The sequence below is a fragment of the Bos mutus genome, chromosome 11, assembly GCF_027580195.1.
Source record: "Bos mutus isolate GX-2022 chromosome 11, NWIPB_WYAK_1.1, whole genome shotgun sequence".
NCBI classification, from domain to species: Eukaryota; Metazoa; Chordata; class Mammalia; order Artiodactyla; family Bovidae; genus Bos; species Bos mutus.
In genome coordinates, this window is record NC_091627.1 from 44,455,473 (window position 1) to 44,475,375 (window position 19,903).

The window sequence follows — 19,903 nt, forward strand, 5'->3', positions numbered from 1 at the left end:
CAAATCCGCATCTGTTATTTTCTAAGGTAACATTTACAGTAACCTGAAAACTGAAAATCATTTTGGTAGTTCATAAGAAAGGCTCAACGTTCCTACTTACTTCGATTTGCTGAACGGTCAGATCCAGAAAGGTATTCTCGTTCCTCACGCCAATCAGACTCTTTGGGCCTTTGCAGCCCATGCTGGTTCCCAAACCACCATTGAGTTTCACCACCACCAGCTTGTTCAGCACAGAAGATACATTATCAGGTAAGCCCCTGGCCTTTATCTTCTCATAGGGCTGAATCTGAAAAATTTTTTAAAGTTGTTAAGAGGTTAAACCAAACCAACACCAAGGTTATTTCCATGCTTCCTTGAAGAGGTTTGCTTTTTCTGTAGAGTTTCAGCTATATTTTCTTTAATGTCCAGGGCCCTTCTGGTTCAAAATTCTTATCAGCAACTTCCCTTGCACACAGAAGTAGTTCAGTGGTTCATTTACAGTACAATGGAGCACAAGAGGGGAAAAAGTTACAGTCTACAAATATTTTGGCTGGCTGGTGAGAACATCCTTCTCTTGGACTACCTTCAAAATTGGACTACCTACTGAATTCTCAATGTGCATCAACATAGCAAACAGGATGCACAAACTCATTCACATCTGTACATGTTTCTGGTGCACTATGAGTCTGCTTAGGTTCTGGAGAAGTACGTATATGATCACACAGTTCTGGGTAACATACTCCGTGCAATTCCTGGAGACAGTGCCAAACACTCAGAGCAAGCTAACAATGCCTGCCCTGTTACGGGTCACAAGGGTGTGATTTTTTGCAAACTGAAAGGTTTTTTTTTTTTTCAACAAAAGCAACTTTGCCTGAAAGAAAATGAGCTGTATAAACAGTAAAACAAGTTTGAAATGAGCACAGAGGCTTAATCTTCCATTTCTTCCTCACAGGAAAGGAACAATGACAGTGGAAGCTCAAATTCTTCTGTTAGAAGGAGAGGCACAAACAAGTCTAAACATCTTACAACAAGAATGGAGCTTTTAAAAAGATCACAGTATATTTTCTGTCCATTTACAGAACATTTGTTGTTACTTTTCTTTTATGAAATAGGTCATCAAATGTACTCTTTAGTTACACCATGGTGGAGGATAGATAATACTTAAGGGGACTGAAGAAATAAAACCAGAACTCTTTCATCCTGCAAAACTGGACCTACACTCATTAGAAAATAATGAGAAACAATTAGAAACAATGAGAAATAAACCTTCTACTTTCTATCTCCATGAGTCCAGCTACTCCAGATGGCTCAGACATGGAATCACGATGGACTTGTCTTTTGTGACTGACTTGTTTCACTTAGCACAATGTCCTCAAGGTTTAATTAGCATTCTTTTTTTAAAGTGACTTATTTATGTTTCAGGAGATTCCAAATTAATGCAGATTTTTCCAGACAAATGCTTTCATTTAATAAAGCTGATATGTGTGTATGCAGCAGATCTGAGAGAAGGGGAGACTGATACAAAGAACTGGAATACAGGCTGACAGAGTCTATGGCAAATCGAGGCTTACGTAACTTTTTTACTCCATTTGCAGGTATTGAAATTGAGTAGAATACATGTTCTGAAGTCTTAGTTTAGTGAATCAGAAAATGGATTCTCTTCATTTGAATTTAAGAAACAGAATACACTCAGCTTTGAATTAAAAGATTAAAAGAATGAAAAATAATACTACAAGCGTAACCACGGTTCTAAGAGTATAAGTCTGAGAAAACGTTGCTCTTTCAAATACAGTTGATAACAGTACAGAATGGCAGGGCTTAGGGTTTCAGACACTACTCAACACCTGAGTTATGAATTTTCCATTATCTCTTAGGAATGGGCAGCCTGTCATTTCAAGGCAGAAACTTTATAAAAATGTAAACAATGTAAAAAGAAATTTCTTCATATTTAGGTATGCAGTCAAAAGAGCAACAGGATAGCATTTTTCACCATTTTTGTCACCCTCCAGACAGTGCTAAATGTAGCTGAGGAATTGAAATTTTATTTAATAGTAATGTAAATCAACATACATGGCTAGCAGCATGTGCAGTTCTAGATGGCCTGTTAAAAAATATCAACCAAACAATCAGAATTATGTTTCAGTTTGTTTTAATAAAACTCTGCCAAAATCCTTTTTTTGTTCAATATAACCTTTTTTAACTTCAATGACACTCATATCTGTGTAGATGAATTAAAAACCAAATGTCAACCTTGGAGCCTTAAAGTTTCACCAGGAGAGGAAAAAACCCCAATATCACATATATTCATGACAGAACATCTTTGATCCACATATGATAAAGAATATAAAGTATTTAGAGAAAAAAATGTTTTCTTCACATTAATCAAACTTCAAAACATGCATTTTACTAGAACGCTTTAAGAAGACAGTTCCTTATGACTGAGTCTATGGAGGCTAAACAAATTTTTTCTTGTATCCCCCAAATTTATTCTATATATAATGGTGATCATATATCCTCCTTTATTCTCTATATAATGGTGATCAAAGGTCCCAGCCTCACATTGACTTTAACACTAGGCCATCTGCCTTCAGTCAAAAGGTATATTAAATACACTTTTGGTCTTGATTCAAATCTTCCCAAGATTGGTATCTTGAGAACTTCAGTTTAAATTTAAAATGTACTTCTAAATTAGCGTTCAAATATTTGGGGTGAAATAAAATAAGCTGACCCAAGAACAGTATTAGATTCCCAAACTGAGCTAATGTAGACTTTTGGGCCCAGGTGCAGGCAACTCCCAAGTAGAAACTTGTTTATCATTTAGGTGGGAGCCCAGAATTCTCTGTGAAGTGCCTTATTTAGAACCTTGTACCCCAAGTTAAGTGGGCAGGGAGTCATCCAACCCCTACAAATGTCAAGGAACCATGGTTATTTAGGTGGTGCTTTCAGTAATACCTACTTGTCTTGCTATAATATAGCAGCTAATTAAACACAGGCCCTGCTGAAGATGTGACTGTTAACAAGAAAAGGACTATGGAGAGGAAGGGAAGAAGTCACAAGATGTGAAGTAACGACGTACAGGCAGCGGGAAGATGTCCAGTCATTGAGGCAGCACTGCTATTAGAGACCTCCACTTTCACTTACATTTCAGCTTAAATCCACCCGACTCCACACACAGACAGACTAAACACACAGAAAGGCAGCAGGCATGCATGGAAGGAAGCCAAGACAGTTTTGGTCTACAGCTTACTGCAGTTTAAATGAGGTGGCAAGCTCAGCTTTCATCACATATATCACCCCATATACCAATACAAGTTCCCTCTGTTGGTGATGCTGTCCACACCCGCCACCAGGGACCTCACCAAGCAATCCCACAGAGCTTGGTTTATTTCCAGAGCCAAGAGGACCTGTGTTGGAAGATTTCTTGGCAACAGCTGAAGTTATGCTGGACACACCTAGTCACAGGGACATTATTACATCTGTTCTCCACTTTCCGTCCCTGAGCTCCCCCAGGAGAATGCACAAAGACATCCACTCAGGCAAAGATGAACAGGGTTGGGAGATGACAGGGAGTACCATGCACTGCTGGATACAGCCTAGATGTTACTCTGACTGAGTTACTTTAGTCAGTCACCAGTAGTCCCCAGATGGTGTTAGCAGTAAATAACCCGCCTGCCAATGCAGAAGTAAGAGACACGGGTTCAATCCTTGGGTCCTCTGGAGGAGGGCATGGCAACCCACTGCAGTATTCTTGCCTGGAGAATCCCATGAGCAGAGGAGCCTGGTGGGCTACAGTGCAAAGGGTCACAGTCAGACAGGACTGAAATGACTTAGCACGTGCAGTGCTATCTCTGCTTTCAAGCCTGATCATCGTGTTTCTCTTTCTCCAAGACATGAATAGAATTCAGTGTTCTACGAAGCCCTCTGTGGCACTGTAAATATACAGCAGGGCAACCTCTACTGGTAACGCGGGGCAAACCTCAGGAGGCTCCCTGCAAAATGTGCAGGGGAGACACAACCACTCACGTTCTCCTCTCACTAGGAGAAAACAATGTGTCAAATACTCAACCTCCTCTGCGGAATGAACAAAGAAAGTAGCTGTGAAATTATGAAAAATCATAATTTAAACAGCATTCTTCCCTCTAGGATGTAATCTAGTTTTTTGCAGAAACTGAAATATTTTTTAAAAGATTTTTTAAAAACTGTCTACTATGACCTGTACCTTGCCAAGTCTGTTCACAACTTAGTTTCCAGTTAGAAGAAAAGCTGAATTCATTACACAGTCATGGAGACACACTGTTCCCATTAGCAATAGTATAACCCAGTTCTTGGTAGCATATTCCTGCTATTCCTGGAGACAGTGCCAAATACCCAAAACAAGCTAACAGTACCTGCCCTGTTATGGGTCAGAAGGGTATGATTATTGAGAAAGTTGTTTTTTTCCAACAAAAGCAAATTTTCCGAAAAGAAAATGAGCTGTGTAAACAGTAAAACAAGTTTGAAATGACATTCCATATGTGCAGGCAGTGTTCCAAGAACATCCACGTGTTCGGCAAACCCTCACCACGCAGCCTCTGTGTGCCGAGGCCTGTGCTGGGTGCTTTCTCACTCTGTCTCTTCATTTCACATTTCTAAAGGTAACAACCAAAATCTGGGTCATGTGAGCGCTCCAACCAATTACCTAGACCAGAGGTTTGTTTTCTTGTTCAGGAAAAGCTGGCAAATCACATACATTATCACATGATCCACCAGCAAACTTGCCAACACCTTGTCAGCCACCAAGATAAGCTCAGCTCCTATCACAGGGTGAATAAAACCATCCCCTACTACAGTGCCCTGGACCTTCTGCCTCCAGAACAGATCCTCAGGACCTTCCCGCATCACCACCTCTGTTGCTTCCCCTTCCTTCTGGTCACAGAATAGCTGTCCCCTGCCCCAAAGTAATCTCTCTGCTAGTGCCCACCTAAGAGTCCCACTTCATCAATCTCCCAGCCTCAGAGTCAACCTTTCCCTATCTATTCCTTTCCATAGACATGAACATACTCAAATACTTTACATCTAAAAAACAAAGAAAATAGCAAAGCATACACTCACCCCTTTCTGTCCTTTTTTCTCCATCTTCTTAAAGGCAAAGCTTAAAAAGCTGCTGCACTTACCTCTATTTCCTCACCTCACCTCTTTTTCACTCAATCAGCTGCTACAATCTTGTTTTCTCCATAGTTCAGTGAACTGCTCTTATCAAGGTCATTAACATCCTCCTCCTTGCTAAATCTGGTCAATAATAACAATGTGTCTCTTAAACTTGAGCTCTCAGCTGCATCTGAGACAACTGACCACTCCCTAAACCTTGAAATGCTCTCTTCTTGACTTCTGAAAGGCCACATTCTATTTTCCCTCTCTTTCTGCCTGTTCCTTTTCAAATTCCTTCTAAATAGACTTCCTCTTTCTGGAAATCCGTTCCTGTCTCTGTGGCACCAGGACATACTCAACTGCCAAGCCAAGAGCCTGCTCACACCTGACCAATGACTGAGGCCCGTCAGCCTCAGGAAACTCTGTCGCCATGGCTGCCATCCCACCTACCCCTCATCAATGCAGTGGCTTCCAGTCACCTTAACTCCGTCCACCTTAGGGAGGTGGAGGTGGAGGTCACCTTAAGATGGAGGTCACCTTAACCTCCACCTTGCAGGTGGTGATCTTTTGGAAAAGAGAATTTGAAGATGTTTCTCTCCTGATTACATCATTCACAAAACAAAGCAATGACACAGCACAGCAGAGATTATTAGCTGCCTACCCCAATGTCATTTTCCCCCTCCCATTTTAGAACCCTGATTTTCAGCTGGGCACACCACCACCCCAAATAAAAGACCACATGTCCAGCTTTGCTTGGAGCTATTTGTGCCAAAGTCCTGTTCACTGAGATTAACTGGAAGTGAGCTGAAAGATTCCCAGGAAGTCTCTGTGAAAGGGCAGGGGACAACATGCCCTTCCTCCTCCTTCCTGCTGTGTGGAAGACACGGTGACTAGAGTTCATTCAGGCAGCCACCGGGGACCGTAAGGAGATGTGCTGAGGATGGCAGAGGGGCAAGACTATGCATGTGAAGTGCGAAGCAAAGTGTACGGCCTACAGAAGAATCCAAGTGCTGGCTGTGCTAGCACTACATCACTGACTCAGACACATTCTCCCCCCCCACCTCACGTTTTAACATTTCTAAAACCAGGATGAATCATACAGCCAGTGCAATCTTATCAATTGTTTGCACTTTTCCCTTTCTCATCGGTACATAAAAGGTACACCTTATAATCAATGGCACAAATTTCATAAATATGGTATTGAATCTCTCTTTCTGCTCCAAGTCACCAACCAGCTTAGCAATCTCCTAGGTACGGGTTCTACCTCATCACTCTCCAGTTATGTGTAGCCTGAGGATAGTTTCAAGACAAGGGCCAACAAACTATAGCCTGTGGGACAGCTGGACCTACGGCCTGTTTTCACAGAGAGTTACTGGAAGGCAGCTGCTCCTGTAAGTTTACACAGCATCCATGGCCAATTTCATGGTACGGTGGCTGAGGTGAACAGTTGTGACAGGGATGCAGAGCCTAAAATATTTACCATCTGGTCCTTTACAGAAAATGTCTGCCAAACCCTGGTTTAAGACAGTCTTCCGTGGTGATAAAAACCCAAGTTTTGATAACATCTCTGCCTGTTCTAGGAGAAGACAATGGCAGCCCACTCCAGTACTCTTGCCTGGAAAATCCCATGGGAGGAGGAGCCTGGTGGGCTGCAGTCCATGGGGTCGCTAAGAGTCCGACACGACTGAGCGACTTCACTTTTACTTTTCACTTTCACGCATTGGAGAAGGAAATGGCAACCTGCTCCAGTGTTCTTGCCTGAAGAATTCCAGGGACGGGGGAGCCTGCTGGGCTGCCGTCTATGGGGTCGCACAGAGTCGGACACAACTGAAGCGACTTAGCAGCAGCAGCTGCCTGTTCAAACCTTGCTCCTCCTAAGGCTCCGTGCTAAGGACTTCTCAGGATGGCCAGAGACCTGAAGCTGCCACAGGCAATGTTGGCCTGTGGCGCCACTAGCAATAGCAGGGCCACAGAACAATCCCCCGGGGTTTTTTCATCTCCTCATATTCATCCAGGAAAGCAAAACCAAGGATTTGTAGTTGGTAGCGGAACTCTGGCAACTTTCAAAACAACAGAAAGAAAACCTAAGATTAAAAAGATGTTTATCCACTCACATGAGGGTCAAATTCATAGAGACAGAAAGCAGAATGGTGGTTGCCACAGGCTCGGGGGAAGGGGGAAGGGGAAGTGGTGTTTAATGGGTACAGAGTTTTGGTTTTGCAAGCTGAAAAAGTTCTGGAGGCTGCACAAAAAGGGAAATATATTTAACCCTCCTGAAGTGCACACTTAAAAATGGTCAAGATGGTAGACTTTGTTATGAGTGTTTTACCACAATTAGAAGAATTTTTTAAGAAGTCAGTCTTCTGTGTGCACGTACATGTGCAGCTATACATACACACTCTGTCAAGGCGTCAGAGAACCACAGGACAAAATCACTTTTTGTTACCCTCATACGACCAGGAGTGAATCTGACAAAGCCCTCATTTCCTGCTTCAGGTACTACCAGCTGCTATCAGTAACTATTACACTGTCTCCCCATTTGTCTGTCTGGTGCTCCGTATCTGTTACATGACTGTAAACTCCAGGAAGGCAGTACCAGCCATATGATCTTCCCTTTACCATATCCGTCACCTTTAATTATGTGTCATGGTCATTAGCAGCACTCATTTGTTGAGTAGATAAGTGAATAAATGAATGGAGCAAAGAGAGCTGTTACTAAATGAAATCTATTCTCTGGAACTTATTTCTTATTCTACTAAATACTAAGTGTCAAACAACGGTGGTGTCATCATTAATTAGAAAGCTGATTACAAACAACCATTATTTTAATTTTTAAAAAGTACCAAATTAGAATATATCACATACAATTTTCATAAAGAAAACCTAAATCTAAAACTATGTTCTGCATAAAAAATAATTTTTACAAGCCATAGTTTAGTGTCATAATTAAAAAAGATCCCTCTATGATAAAGAAACAAACAGAATGATCACATACTAAAATTATAAGCTAGGCCTGGAAAAGTACATTTCCTAAGAAAGTTCTTTTGTCTTCTTCCACTTATAAACTATAGAAACACAGGACAAACTATCAAATCAAGTATGTATTTTAATTTTGCCAGATATTAATTCCTACATCTTTTGAGTTTTTTAAATTAATTTTAATTATTCTAAAGTAGACCTACAGAGAGGAAAACATGAGGGTAATTTTTGCAGTAATAGAAGAAAACCAGCTGTCCTATTCATACACTGAGTCTACACATATCCAAAAGCAAAAACCTGTAACAGAGCAAGTAAACAGGTCCTTTCAAAGAATAAATCAGAAGTCTTGGCAACAACCCTGTTTTCTAAACAGTAATACTCATCAGCACCAATCCCACAATTCACATACATACATTATCCTTCACTACAATCTGCTATCTCAGTTACTAAAGTTGATGTTAGCAAAAATCTCAGAAAGAACCAGGAGCCAGATTCATAAAAATCACTTATTTTCATCTTAAGTCTCTATTGCCCTCTCGGGGGGAGCCAAAGTTGAATACTGTGCCTTTTTGTTATATAAAGGTAAGGATCATAGCAACTCAAATCCAATAACCAACAACTAATACAAAAAAGCCAAAGGAAAAAATCAACCTAAATATTAAATAAAAAATTTAAAACATTTTTCATCTCAACTGGCAAACAGTTTTAAAAATACTACTACTTAATGCTTTAATAAATGTCGCAAGACTGACAATAAAATAGACTGTAGGTCTCTACTAAATGCTGGTTCAGAGAGGCCTTTCTTCTCGCTGCCTATTCTAGCTAAAATATCACCTCTACTCCCTCACTTCCTGTACCCTTACCTTTCTTTTTTCATGTCACTTATCACTACTTGAAATTACATTTCATATCTTTTACTGTTTACACCTCGACTAGAGGTTTCTAGATACTAGAAACTAGATGAAGGCAGGGCTTTATTAGTACGGTTCTCTACTAATACACAGTTGGCATTCAAAATAACAGCTCAAAATCAATGTGAACTGGAGTACAAACTGGAAAGCAATTTGAAATGCCTAACCAGAAACTTAAAATAAGTTTATAGCCTCTGAACACAAAACCATTTCTGAATATTTATTATTAGAAATAATTCTGAGATGCAACAATTTATATATAAGTATATTCACTACAGGGTACTTATAACAGAAAAAACTAAGAGTAACCTACATGTCCAACTATAGGAGACTCTCCGGAAGGAACACGTGCACTGACACACTTGTACAAACTCCCAGCTCTCACACTTCTGACAACTGTTTCTACTAATACATTTCCTTCAAGTGGTGAGTTAAGAGTCATTATCTTATTTCTGACCATTAAAAAATTAAGAAAAAACATTTGATTTCCAAAGTTTTGCCATGTCCAATGACAAGTGACCAAAGAATCCTATAATGTCATCAGCTATCCTTCCTATTTTCACCTAAGCTTTGATAATACAATGCCAAGAACACTTAACAAAGCCTCCCCTGCTCACTAAACCTTACACCCCACAATGAACACACAAATCCTTGAAATACCTAAACATCCACACAGTATAAGAATGAGAGCCCAATTCTTTTAATAGCTACCATAGTCCTCTGAAACAAGGCCAATTCTTCTCATCTATCTTGAGTTTAGTAGATAAAAAAATCCATAAATATGGATGGAGTTGCCAGTCAAAGACAATTCTACATACACCCCAGGGCTTTCACTATGTGGATCTTCAATGTAACTCATAAAACAGTACAGTTAATCATTTTCATAATGGAGAGCATTAGTTTTTTAGCCACAGAAGCACAGACCTCCTGTAATCCAGAAAGTTTAGGAATTTCCTAAATTTTATCTCTGCAATCAGGAAAAATCATTAGAGACAGATGAACTGTATTATAACAAAAATTGTAAACTACCAATCCATTTGACACAAGAGAATTACAGGGATGGAAATTATGGTTTACTTACTTGGAATATTTTGCAAAAACTAAGAAATATAGAAAGAATTAAAGTATACATGATCATAAATAAAATATATATCAAATTTAAAATACTGATAAATATACTGATAAAAATATATTCAAAAACCAAAGACAAAGAATATTTAAATATGAAAGTTATAGAATTTTAAAAAGAAATACCATCTGTAACCTTAATACAATTCTATTGTTTTCACTGTGTCCAGGATAGCACCTGACATCTAAGAGGTATTTAGTAAATACTTGTTGAATGTAAACATTTATTCAATTCAGGTCAGTTGCTCAGTCGTGTCTGACTCTTTGTGACTCTACTGCAGCATGCCAGGCTTCCCTGTCCATCACCAACTCCCAGAGCTTGCTCAAACTCATGTCCATCGAGTTGGTGATGCCATCCAACCATCTCATCCTCTGTTGTTCCCTTCTCCTCCTGCCTTCAATCTTTTCCAGCAAACATTTATTGAGTAAATGCAAATGCTTTACATGCAGTCTCAATAAAAGTCATTAAAATCTTGCTTTTATTATGTCTACTTTTTATGAGTGAGGAGACTGAGACTTAGAGCAGTTAAATAACCTGCTGAACGTTATGTGGCTACGTATTGAAGCTGGGATTTAAAACTCTTGTCTGTATTCTTGACCTCACTGCCCTTACGGTAAAACTGGAAAAAATAAAAAAGTACACTGAAGGCAGAATGAACTCAGTATGCATCTTGAGGTGGTTTTGTAATGGTGGAATATATTAATGATTGACACTGAGCATGAGGTAATTTCTCACATCAGTTCAGTTTAGTTCAGTTGCTCAGTCATGTCCGACTCTTTGCGACCCCATGAATCACAGCATGCCAGGCCTCCCTGTCCATCACCAACTCCTGGAGTTAACTCAAACTCATGTCCATCAAGTCGGTGATGCCATCCAGCCATCTCATCCTCTGTCGTCCCCTTCTCCTCCTGCCCCCAATCTCTCCCAGCCTCAGGGTCTTTTCTAGTGAGTCAACTCTTCGCATGAGGTGGCCAAAGTATTGGAGTTTCACCCATTGACTAAGTATATGACTAAGAATATTACAGCTCAATAGCATGAGATTACAGACTTTCAGAGGCTACCCAAGTGACTTACTGGTAGAAGACCCTGCCTGCCAATCTAGGAGTCACAGTAGACGTGGATTCTATCCCTGGTTCAGAAAGATCCCCCGGAAGAGGAAATGGCAACCCACTCCAGTATTCTTTCCTGGAGAATCCCATGGACTGATGAACCTGGTTGGCTACAGTCCATGGAGTTGCAAAGAGTAGGACATGACTGAGCAACTGAGCATGCATGCAGAGATTTTTAAAGTACAAAAAATTGCTCAATACATATCATTCATGTATAGAAACTAAACTGCAAGGAAGTCACTAGCCCTTATAAAGGGTGTTGAAAAAACAAAACAAAACAGGAAAAATAAGAAGCAGTCACTTCTTTAGTGGTGACCAAGAACTATAAGAAATCAGAATTTCCGATACAATTCATAGTGAGTGAGCCACTCATCACCTCCTAAAAATACATTCCAACTAGCCTGCTGAAAAAGGCTAAGAACCTCTCACCTCCTGTATTTTACAGCATCTTCTTAGCTCAGCCTAATGGATCCCCTCTGAACTGACAATGAATTGCAGACATGGTCCCTACTTACCTTGTACATAGTCTCAGTTCTAATGTTACCTCTTCATCTCTGACTTGCTCCAGTTCAGTTCAGTCCCTCAGTTGTGTCCGACTCTTGGCAACCCCATGAATCACAGCACGCCAGGCCTCCCTGTCCATCACCAACTCCTGGAGTTCACTCAAATTCATGTCCATCAAGTGAGTGATGCCATCCAGCCATTTCATCCTCTGTCGCCCTCTTCTCCTCCTGCCCCAATCTTCCCCAGCATCAGAGTCTTTTCCAATGAGTCAACTCTTTGCATGAGGTGGCCAAAGTATTGGAGTTTCAGCTTCAGCATCAGTCCTTCCAATGAACACCCAGGACTGATCTCCTTTAGAATGGACTGGTTGGATCTCCTTGCAGTCCAAGGGACTCTCAAGAGTCTTCTCCAACACCACACTTCAAAAGCATCAATTCTCCGGCACTCAGCTTTCTTCACAGTCCAACTCTCACATCCATACATGACCACAGGAAAAACCATAGCCTTGACTAGACGGACCTTTGTCGGCAAAGTAATGTCTCTGCTTTTGAATATGCTGTCTAGGTTGGTCATAACTTTCCTTCCAAGGAGTAAGTGTCTTTTAATTTCATGGCTGCAGTCACCATCTGCAGTGATTTTGGAGCCTAAAAAATAAGGTCTGCCACTGCTTCCACTATTTCCCCATCTACTTCCCATGAATTGATGGGACCAGATGTCATGATCTTAGTTTTCTGAATGTTGAGCTTTAAGCCAACTTTTTCACTCTCATCTTTCACATTCATCAAGAGGCTCTTTAGCTCCTCTTCACTTTCTGCCATGGGGTGGTGTCATCTGCATATCTGAGCTTATTGATATTTCTCCTGGCAATCTTGATTCCAGCTTGTGCTTCTTCCAGCCCAGCATTTCTCATGATGTACTCTGCATAGAAGTTAAATAAGCAGGGTGACAATATACAGCCTTGATGTACTCCTTTTCCTATTTGGAACCAGTCTGTTGTTCCATGTCCAGTTCTAACTGTTGCTTCCTGACCTGCATATAGGTTTCTCAAGAGGCAGGTCAGGTGGTCTGGTATTCCCATCTCTTTCAGAATTTTCCACAGTTTATTGTGATCCACACAGTCAAAGGCTTTGGCATAGTCAATAAAGCAGAAATAGATGTTTTTCTGGAACTCTCTTGCTTTTTCGATTTCCAACTCCTTGAGTACTCTTTTCCTGCTACATTTGTACCAGAAATACATCTATCCAAAACACTCTAGGACAGGTAGACAGTTAATTTAAAAAACAAGTTCAAACATGGAATGATGAAAAAGTTTTAGATACTTAAATTACTTTAGCTTTTTACAAATAATAATACAATCATTCACAGAGATCTTTTCCTTTGGTATGATATAGATCTGCTGACCAGAGCTGTCAACTTGTGTAACCACACCAATAATAGACTATCTGTGATTTCCAGTTTCATTTCTTCAAAGTGGACTAAGAATTTAGTCAACTGTGAAATAATCTGCATGCAGAAGAATCATTTTAGACTGATTTTCTCAATCTTTCATACTTATCATATACACCTAATTACCTTTTTTTTTTTAGGCTACTCATCTTTATCCAATTTTCTCAAGGCATTCAACTCAATTTTCATGGAAATGAATTTTTAAAGCCCATTTCATTGGTGTACATAAAATTAATTATATCATCACAAAAATATAACTAGTATTAACAAGTTTGGGAACACAATTAAGTTTTGGTGAACAAATCATTCCACTTAGTAAGACAGAACTTATAAAGAATATACCTAAGCATTCACAGAAAGTGGTGAACACCAGCTAATCTCTCTAGGACAGAATCTAGTTAGTCAACTGTCTCTGAAACTACTCTCATAGCTTTTGTACTATAACCACATCTTTGTGTAAATTGAGAATTCCCCACTAAAGCAAAAATTCAAAAAATGCATGCCTGTGTTGTTGATATCTTTAAGCCTCCGGGCAGCTGCGTAGAGCCTGAGGCAGCCAGAGCCCTCCTCCTAGCTAAGCAGACTCTCACATTAACCACGTTCGTTTCCTGTGTCTGTCATTACATGGTAAAGGTTGGGAAGCACTGCACGAAGTTGTAAGCTATTTAAGAGAAGTGACTGTCTTTATTTTTGCATTCCCAATAATTAAAATAGTGGATATCTGATAAATTCATAGAATAAAATTAATTAAGTAAAAGAGACCCTTCATAGCCTCCCACAGTGATTACAGGTTAAACAAAATACTTCAGCCAAGGAGATAGACGTGACCATTGACCTTAGCATGGGTCAGGACAGCAACAATGGGAAATGAGCCTTTAGAATAATCTTATTTACTTACACATTTCTAAGTTTTTTCTCTCCCACCAGAATGAAGCTCCAGTGAGTGTTGGGCCCTTGTCTATCTTGTTCACTTGTATCCTGATACCTAGAAAAACGCTTACCACTCAGTAGCCATGTAGCCATTTAATAAATACTTGTTAAACGTGTTGCTGTTAGAATTTCAAAGTGAGGAATTTGAAGCTCTAAGGGAAGAGATAGAGCCTACTTAACAGTTCTGCTCAAGGAAAGATGGAGTAATGATAGAAAAGCCACGCTTAAAGGCTTTCAAGTTCCTTTCAAAACATGGATGACAACTGGTGACTGCTCTATAACATACCAGGGTGGTTAAGAGCTTGAGCTCAGGCAGATCTGGGCCTAAATTCTGTTTCTGCCCCTTACTTCTGTTTCCGCCCCTTATTTAATAGCTAAGTAAACCACTCAGTCTTGTGATTTTCTATTGTGAAATAGAGATAACAGTGAGCTCCTACAATCATTTGAAGATCTTATATGAAAATGCACATGAGGACAATGCTTGGCATATTACTGTAAAACAAATGTCTGCTGTTATTGCTGTTATTACTGTTGTTGATAAGCACACAAAGTACACCACATTCCACATGTGCACTAGAGATGAAGATAGGACTGTACTCCTTGAAGAGCTCCATTATTGTTACTAAGGGATACCAAAGAACCAGGTCTTTGGAGTCTGTCACCTGGTTCATATCAGGGATTTCTTTCGTTCAGACAAGTCACTAACTCTGAATGTCAGTTTCTTCTTTTTAAAATGAGCATAGTAATGGCATCTATCTTCCAGGTCTGTTGTGAATATTAAATGAGATCATGAACACAAAAGATTCACTACATCTGACATAACATGTACCCTAACATGACACTAAGCATTAACTATAGAATATACAGCTGTGCAGACATAGGTTTTTATAAGGTTTTTAATGAAAAATGCTTAAAGCTCTGCTTCATTAAAAAATGAAAACTTCTAGAATGGTGTTTGTTTCATACTCTTTTGAAATAATAGAAAACTTTCCAATTTCCCAAGGGCTTTAGGACAGTATTCAGTGAAGACACTTTTCTTCCACAAGCCTATCTATAAGAAGAAATCTTTGCTAAAGGCTTATCTCCATCTTTTCCCATATTTAGTCCAGTCATAGGTACCCCTCAGGCATTTCCATGTTTTTTCTCAGCTATTTTTTTTTTCCTGAGCACGGAAGAAATATTCCATCAGCATTTTCAGCAATTATTTTGTGCTTTCTCCTGACTCAGCAGGAAGTTTAAAAATGGGATATGGGTAACAAAACTTAGCTTGGATAACTAGGTAATGTTTCCAGTTAAAAACACAGTGAATCTTTGCAATTTTTCTAGAAATCAAACTACTCTAAAATTAAAAGTTTATTTAAACACATACTATAAATTGTTAACTTATAATTCTCATGTGTTTACCTACCTATATAGCATTTTGTTTTTTAACTTGATACTTTTGCCTCTCAAAGTCCCATACTTACTGCCCTCCCATTAAAAACTGAAGTAACTTCCAAAATGCCAAAGAGATTTAAAATCGCAATACTCTTATTACAACTGTATACTTTAAACCTCATAAACTAGAGACGAGATGACAGTAAAAGAACTGACAGAAAATCTAAATGACCAAAACATTAAACAGAGTGGTTACAGATGGCAATGATCCTACAAAGGAGGAAGTTAACTGTGAAGAAAAGGTGCCAACCACTCCCTAAACCTTACTATAATCTAGACTTTTTAATAGACACTCTAGGAAGTTCAAAGACTTTAAGGTATTTTTTCAACTGCTAAAGGCAGAAGTAATACATGACGGACAGTAAAAAAATTCAAGCATTACAAACAGATATATGTTTATCATCCTTTTATAGAAGCAAGCTGAAATCATAAAATTAGTCAACCTTGTGAAACATCTGGCCCATGTCCTTATCAGCTAAGCTGGTAGGTTTGAAAGAACATTCCACTTCAGTATGGATTAGAAAGGACAAAGGCGATGATCAGAGAGATGGAAAGGAATTCTAACAGAAGAATCTGTGTATGTGATGAGGACTAGCTCTTTACTAAAATCACCTTTCCCATATAAGTCAACTCTCGTGTTAGTATAATTGTGGACAAAAGATGCTTCCAAATAACTGAGACAATCCTAAATTTCCTAAAAAATAAAACTGAAGCCTCTAACATCAAATCCTGTTTATGCTCTAGGACTTCCCTGTAGCTCAAATGGTAAAGAATCTGCCTACGCTGCAGGAGACCAGGGTTCGATCCCTGGGTCGGGAAGATCCTCCGGAGAAGGGAACGGCAATCCACTCCAGTATTCTTGACTGAAGAATTCCATGGACAGAGGAGCCTGGCAGGCTACAGTCTGTGGAGTCACTAAGAGTCAGACACGACTGAGCCACTGACACACACACACAGCTTTAAACTCTAGGGTACTAAATAGCAGTGTGATTAAAGTGTTTAAAGCAGTGAGCATTGTTAGTTTAATTATATAATTCACATTGTTGGAGCAGCCCTGGAGAAGTGAAGGTAGGGCAGGGAAGGAAAGGCCAGAGACTATTAAAAGAAAGTTTTATGGAAGATTAAAGAGCAGGTGTAGGAGGAGGACAAAGGCCTGATATAAAACTGAGGGTGGAGGCTAGGAGGACCCTCTTCTTAAATAAAGTTAAATGAAGAAAAAGGCAAGACTTTAGGAAGACATATTTGCTTAGTATATGTGTTTAAGGGAAGATGCAAAGTGGAAATCAAGCGCTACAAGGGTTTAAGAGGAAGCATATTTTAAAGCTGAGCAAGGAAGTTGCTGGGGATAATGGAAAAGATCTATATCTTGATTATGATGGTAGTTACACGACTGTATGCATTTGTAAACTCAGAAAAATTACACTAAAAAGAATAAATTTTACTATATGTAAATTATACCCCAATCAACCTGACACTAAAAAAAGTTATTAACAACTAAAATGCTGATTAACCTTTAAAAGTTTATCACAATGTAAAAAACAAAAACAAGAATAAGCATCTTTTGTTTTAGTTCAGTTCAGTCACTCAGTCGTGTCTGACTCTTTGCGATCCCATGAATCGCAGCATGCCAGGCCTCCCTGTCCATCACCATCTCCTGGAGTTAACTCAAACTCACGTCCATTGAGTCGGTGATGCCACCCAGCCATCTCATCCTCTGTCATCCCCTTCTCCTCCTGCCCCCAATCCCTCCCAGCATCAGAGTCTTTTCCAATGAGTCAATTCTTCGCATGAGGTGGCCAAAGTATTGGAGTTTCAGCTTTCGCATCAGTCCTTCCAATGAACACCCAGGACTGATCTCCTTTAGAATGGACTGATTGGATCTCATTGCAGTCCAAGGGACTCTCAAGAGTCTTCTCCAACACCACAGTTCAAAAGCATCAATTCTTCAGCACTCAGCTTTCTTCACAGTCCAACTCGCACATCCATACATGACCACTGGAAAAACCATAGCCTTGACTAGACAGACCTTTGTTGGCAAAGTAATGTCTCTGCTTTTCAATATGCTATCTAGGTTGCTCATAACTTTCCTTCCAAGGAGTAAAGTGTCTTAATTTCAAGGCTGCAGTCACCATCTGCAGTGATTTTGGAGCCCCCAAAAATAAAGTCTGACACTATTTCCACTGTTTCCCCATCTATTTCCCATGAATTGATGGGACCAGATGCCATGATCTTCGTTTTCTGAATGTTGAACTTTAAGCCAACATTTTCACTCTCCTCTTTCACTTTCATCAAGAGGCTTTTTAGTTCCTCTTCACTTTCTGCCATAAGGGTGGTGTCATCTGCATATCTGAGGTTATTGATCTTTTGTTTACTTGAATTTATTTTTAATTGAAATACGATTTACAATGTTCTGTCAGTTTCAAGTGTACAGCAAAGTGTTCCAAGCATATATAAATTTATATATATATATATTATATATATGTCATATGTATTTTCTAATTCCATTAGAGGTTATTACAAGATACTGAATACAGTTCTCTGTGATATATAGTAGGACTTTATTTATCTATTGTACATATACTAGTGAGTATCTGCTAATCTCAAACTCCTAATTTATCCATCCCTCCCATTCTTTCCCCCTTGGTAACCCTAAGTTTGTTTTCTATGTCTGTGTATTTCTGTTTTGTAAATAAGTTCATTTGTATTTTTTTAGATCCCACATATATGTGATATCATATGATATTTGCCTCTCTATGTCTTACTTCACTGAGTATAATCTCTAGGTCTATTTATGTTACTGCAAATGGTATTACTTCATTCTTTTCTATGGCTGAGTAATATTCCGCTGTGTGTGTGCGTGTGTGTGTGTATACCATATCTCTATTCATTTCTCTGCCAACAGACACTTAGCTTGTTTACACGTCTTGGCTATTATGCATAGTGCTGCTATGAATGCTGGGATGCCAAGTTACCTTTTCAAGTTACAGTTTTCTAAGGATATGTGCCTAGGAATGGGATTGCTTGATCATATGGTAACTGTGGTGGCTCGGTGGTAAAGAATCCACGTGTCAAGCAGGGGGCATAGGTTCAATCCCTGGATTGGGAAGATCCCCTGAAGAAGGAAATGGCAACCCACTCCAATATACTTGCCCAAAAACTCCCATGGACAGAGGAACCTGACGGGCTACAGTCCATGGGGCTGCAAAAGAGTTGGACACAACTCAGTCACTAAGCAACAACAAAAACATGGTAATTCTATTTTTAGTTTTTTAAGAAACCTTCATACTGTTCTCCATAGTGGCTGTACCAGTTTACATTCCCACCAACAGTGTAGAAGGGTTTCCTTTCTCCACAGCCTCTCCAGCAATTATTATTTGCAGACTTTTCGATGATGGCCATTCTGACCAGTGTGAGGTGATACCTCAATGTAGTTTTGATTTGCAATTCTCTGATTCATGTGCCTGTTATCTGTATGTCTTTGGAGAAATGTCTATTTAGATCTTCTGCCCATTTTTTGATTGGGTTGTTTAACATTGAGCCATATGAGCTATTTGTATATTTTACAAATTAATCCCTTGCCAGTCACATTGTTTGCAACTATTTTCTCCCATTTTGAAAGTTTCTTACATGGAAACTTTTTGTTGGGTGATGGGTTTCCTTTATTGTGCAAAAGCTCTCAGTTTAATTAGGTCCAGTTTGTTTATTTTCGCTTTTAGAACAGCATCTTTTAACTATTTGGGATGTTTTACCATGTTGAAAAATCTAACCAAACTCTTTGAGGTATATAATGAAGCATGGTTTTGAAACTCTGTTCCCATCTTCCACCATTAGTGTCTCTCTTACATGGAAACTTTAGTTTGTGACATTTCTCCCATGTGACCCAGCAGCTGAGGTTCTCAGCCAGCGACAGGAGCTGCAATGTCAGGCAAAGAGACTCAGCATATGGCTTTCTCAGGGTCTTTCTTCCTGCTCTAGACATGGAGAAACAGACACATCTACCATATGCTCCACAACTAGAACACAAACTACATGGTATAAGCTTATTTATTTCTAGACTCTTATTATGCTCAAAGCTTTTTTCTCTTTGATTATCTTCCCATCCTCAGAGAAATCTTGCCTCACAGTTACCCCAAGAGCCTACTTTAATGCCAGGAAGTCTTTCCTGAGTTCCCATGCCAGTTAGAAGCTTCCACAGCACCCTATGGACTGCTTCTCATGCTGTTTCATAGGTAGCTGTTTCTGGATCCATTTCCTCTTACAAACTCAAGGCCAAAATGCTGAAGAAGGACCAAGGCTTTATTTTTTTGTAGTCCCAGCATCCAGCTAAGTTCCTGTCAGAGAGGAAGCACCCA

The 19,903-nt window shown here is 39.5% G+C and overlaps 1 protein-coding gene across 3 annotated transcripts in view; it reads right to left on the reverse strand.

The window, feature by feature from the left end:
* The window catches only part of UGP2 (UDP-glucose pyrophosphorylase 2), a 56,468-nt gene that overhangs the window by 9,119 nt on the left and 27,446 nt on the right, over positions 1-19,903 (reverse strand). For all 3 annotated transcript variants that reach the window (XM_070379379.1, XM_070379380.1, XM_005901269.3), the window contains exon 4: positions 101-286. In XM_070379379.1, the coding sequence (XP_070235480.1) occupies positions 101-286 (186 nt within the window). The remainder of the gene's footprint in view (positions 1-100; positions 287-19,903) is intronic.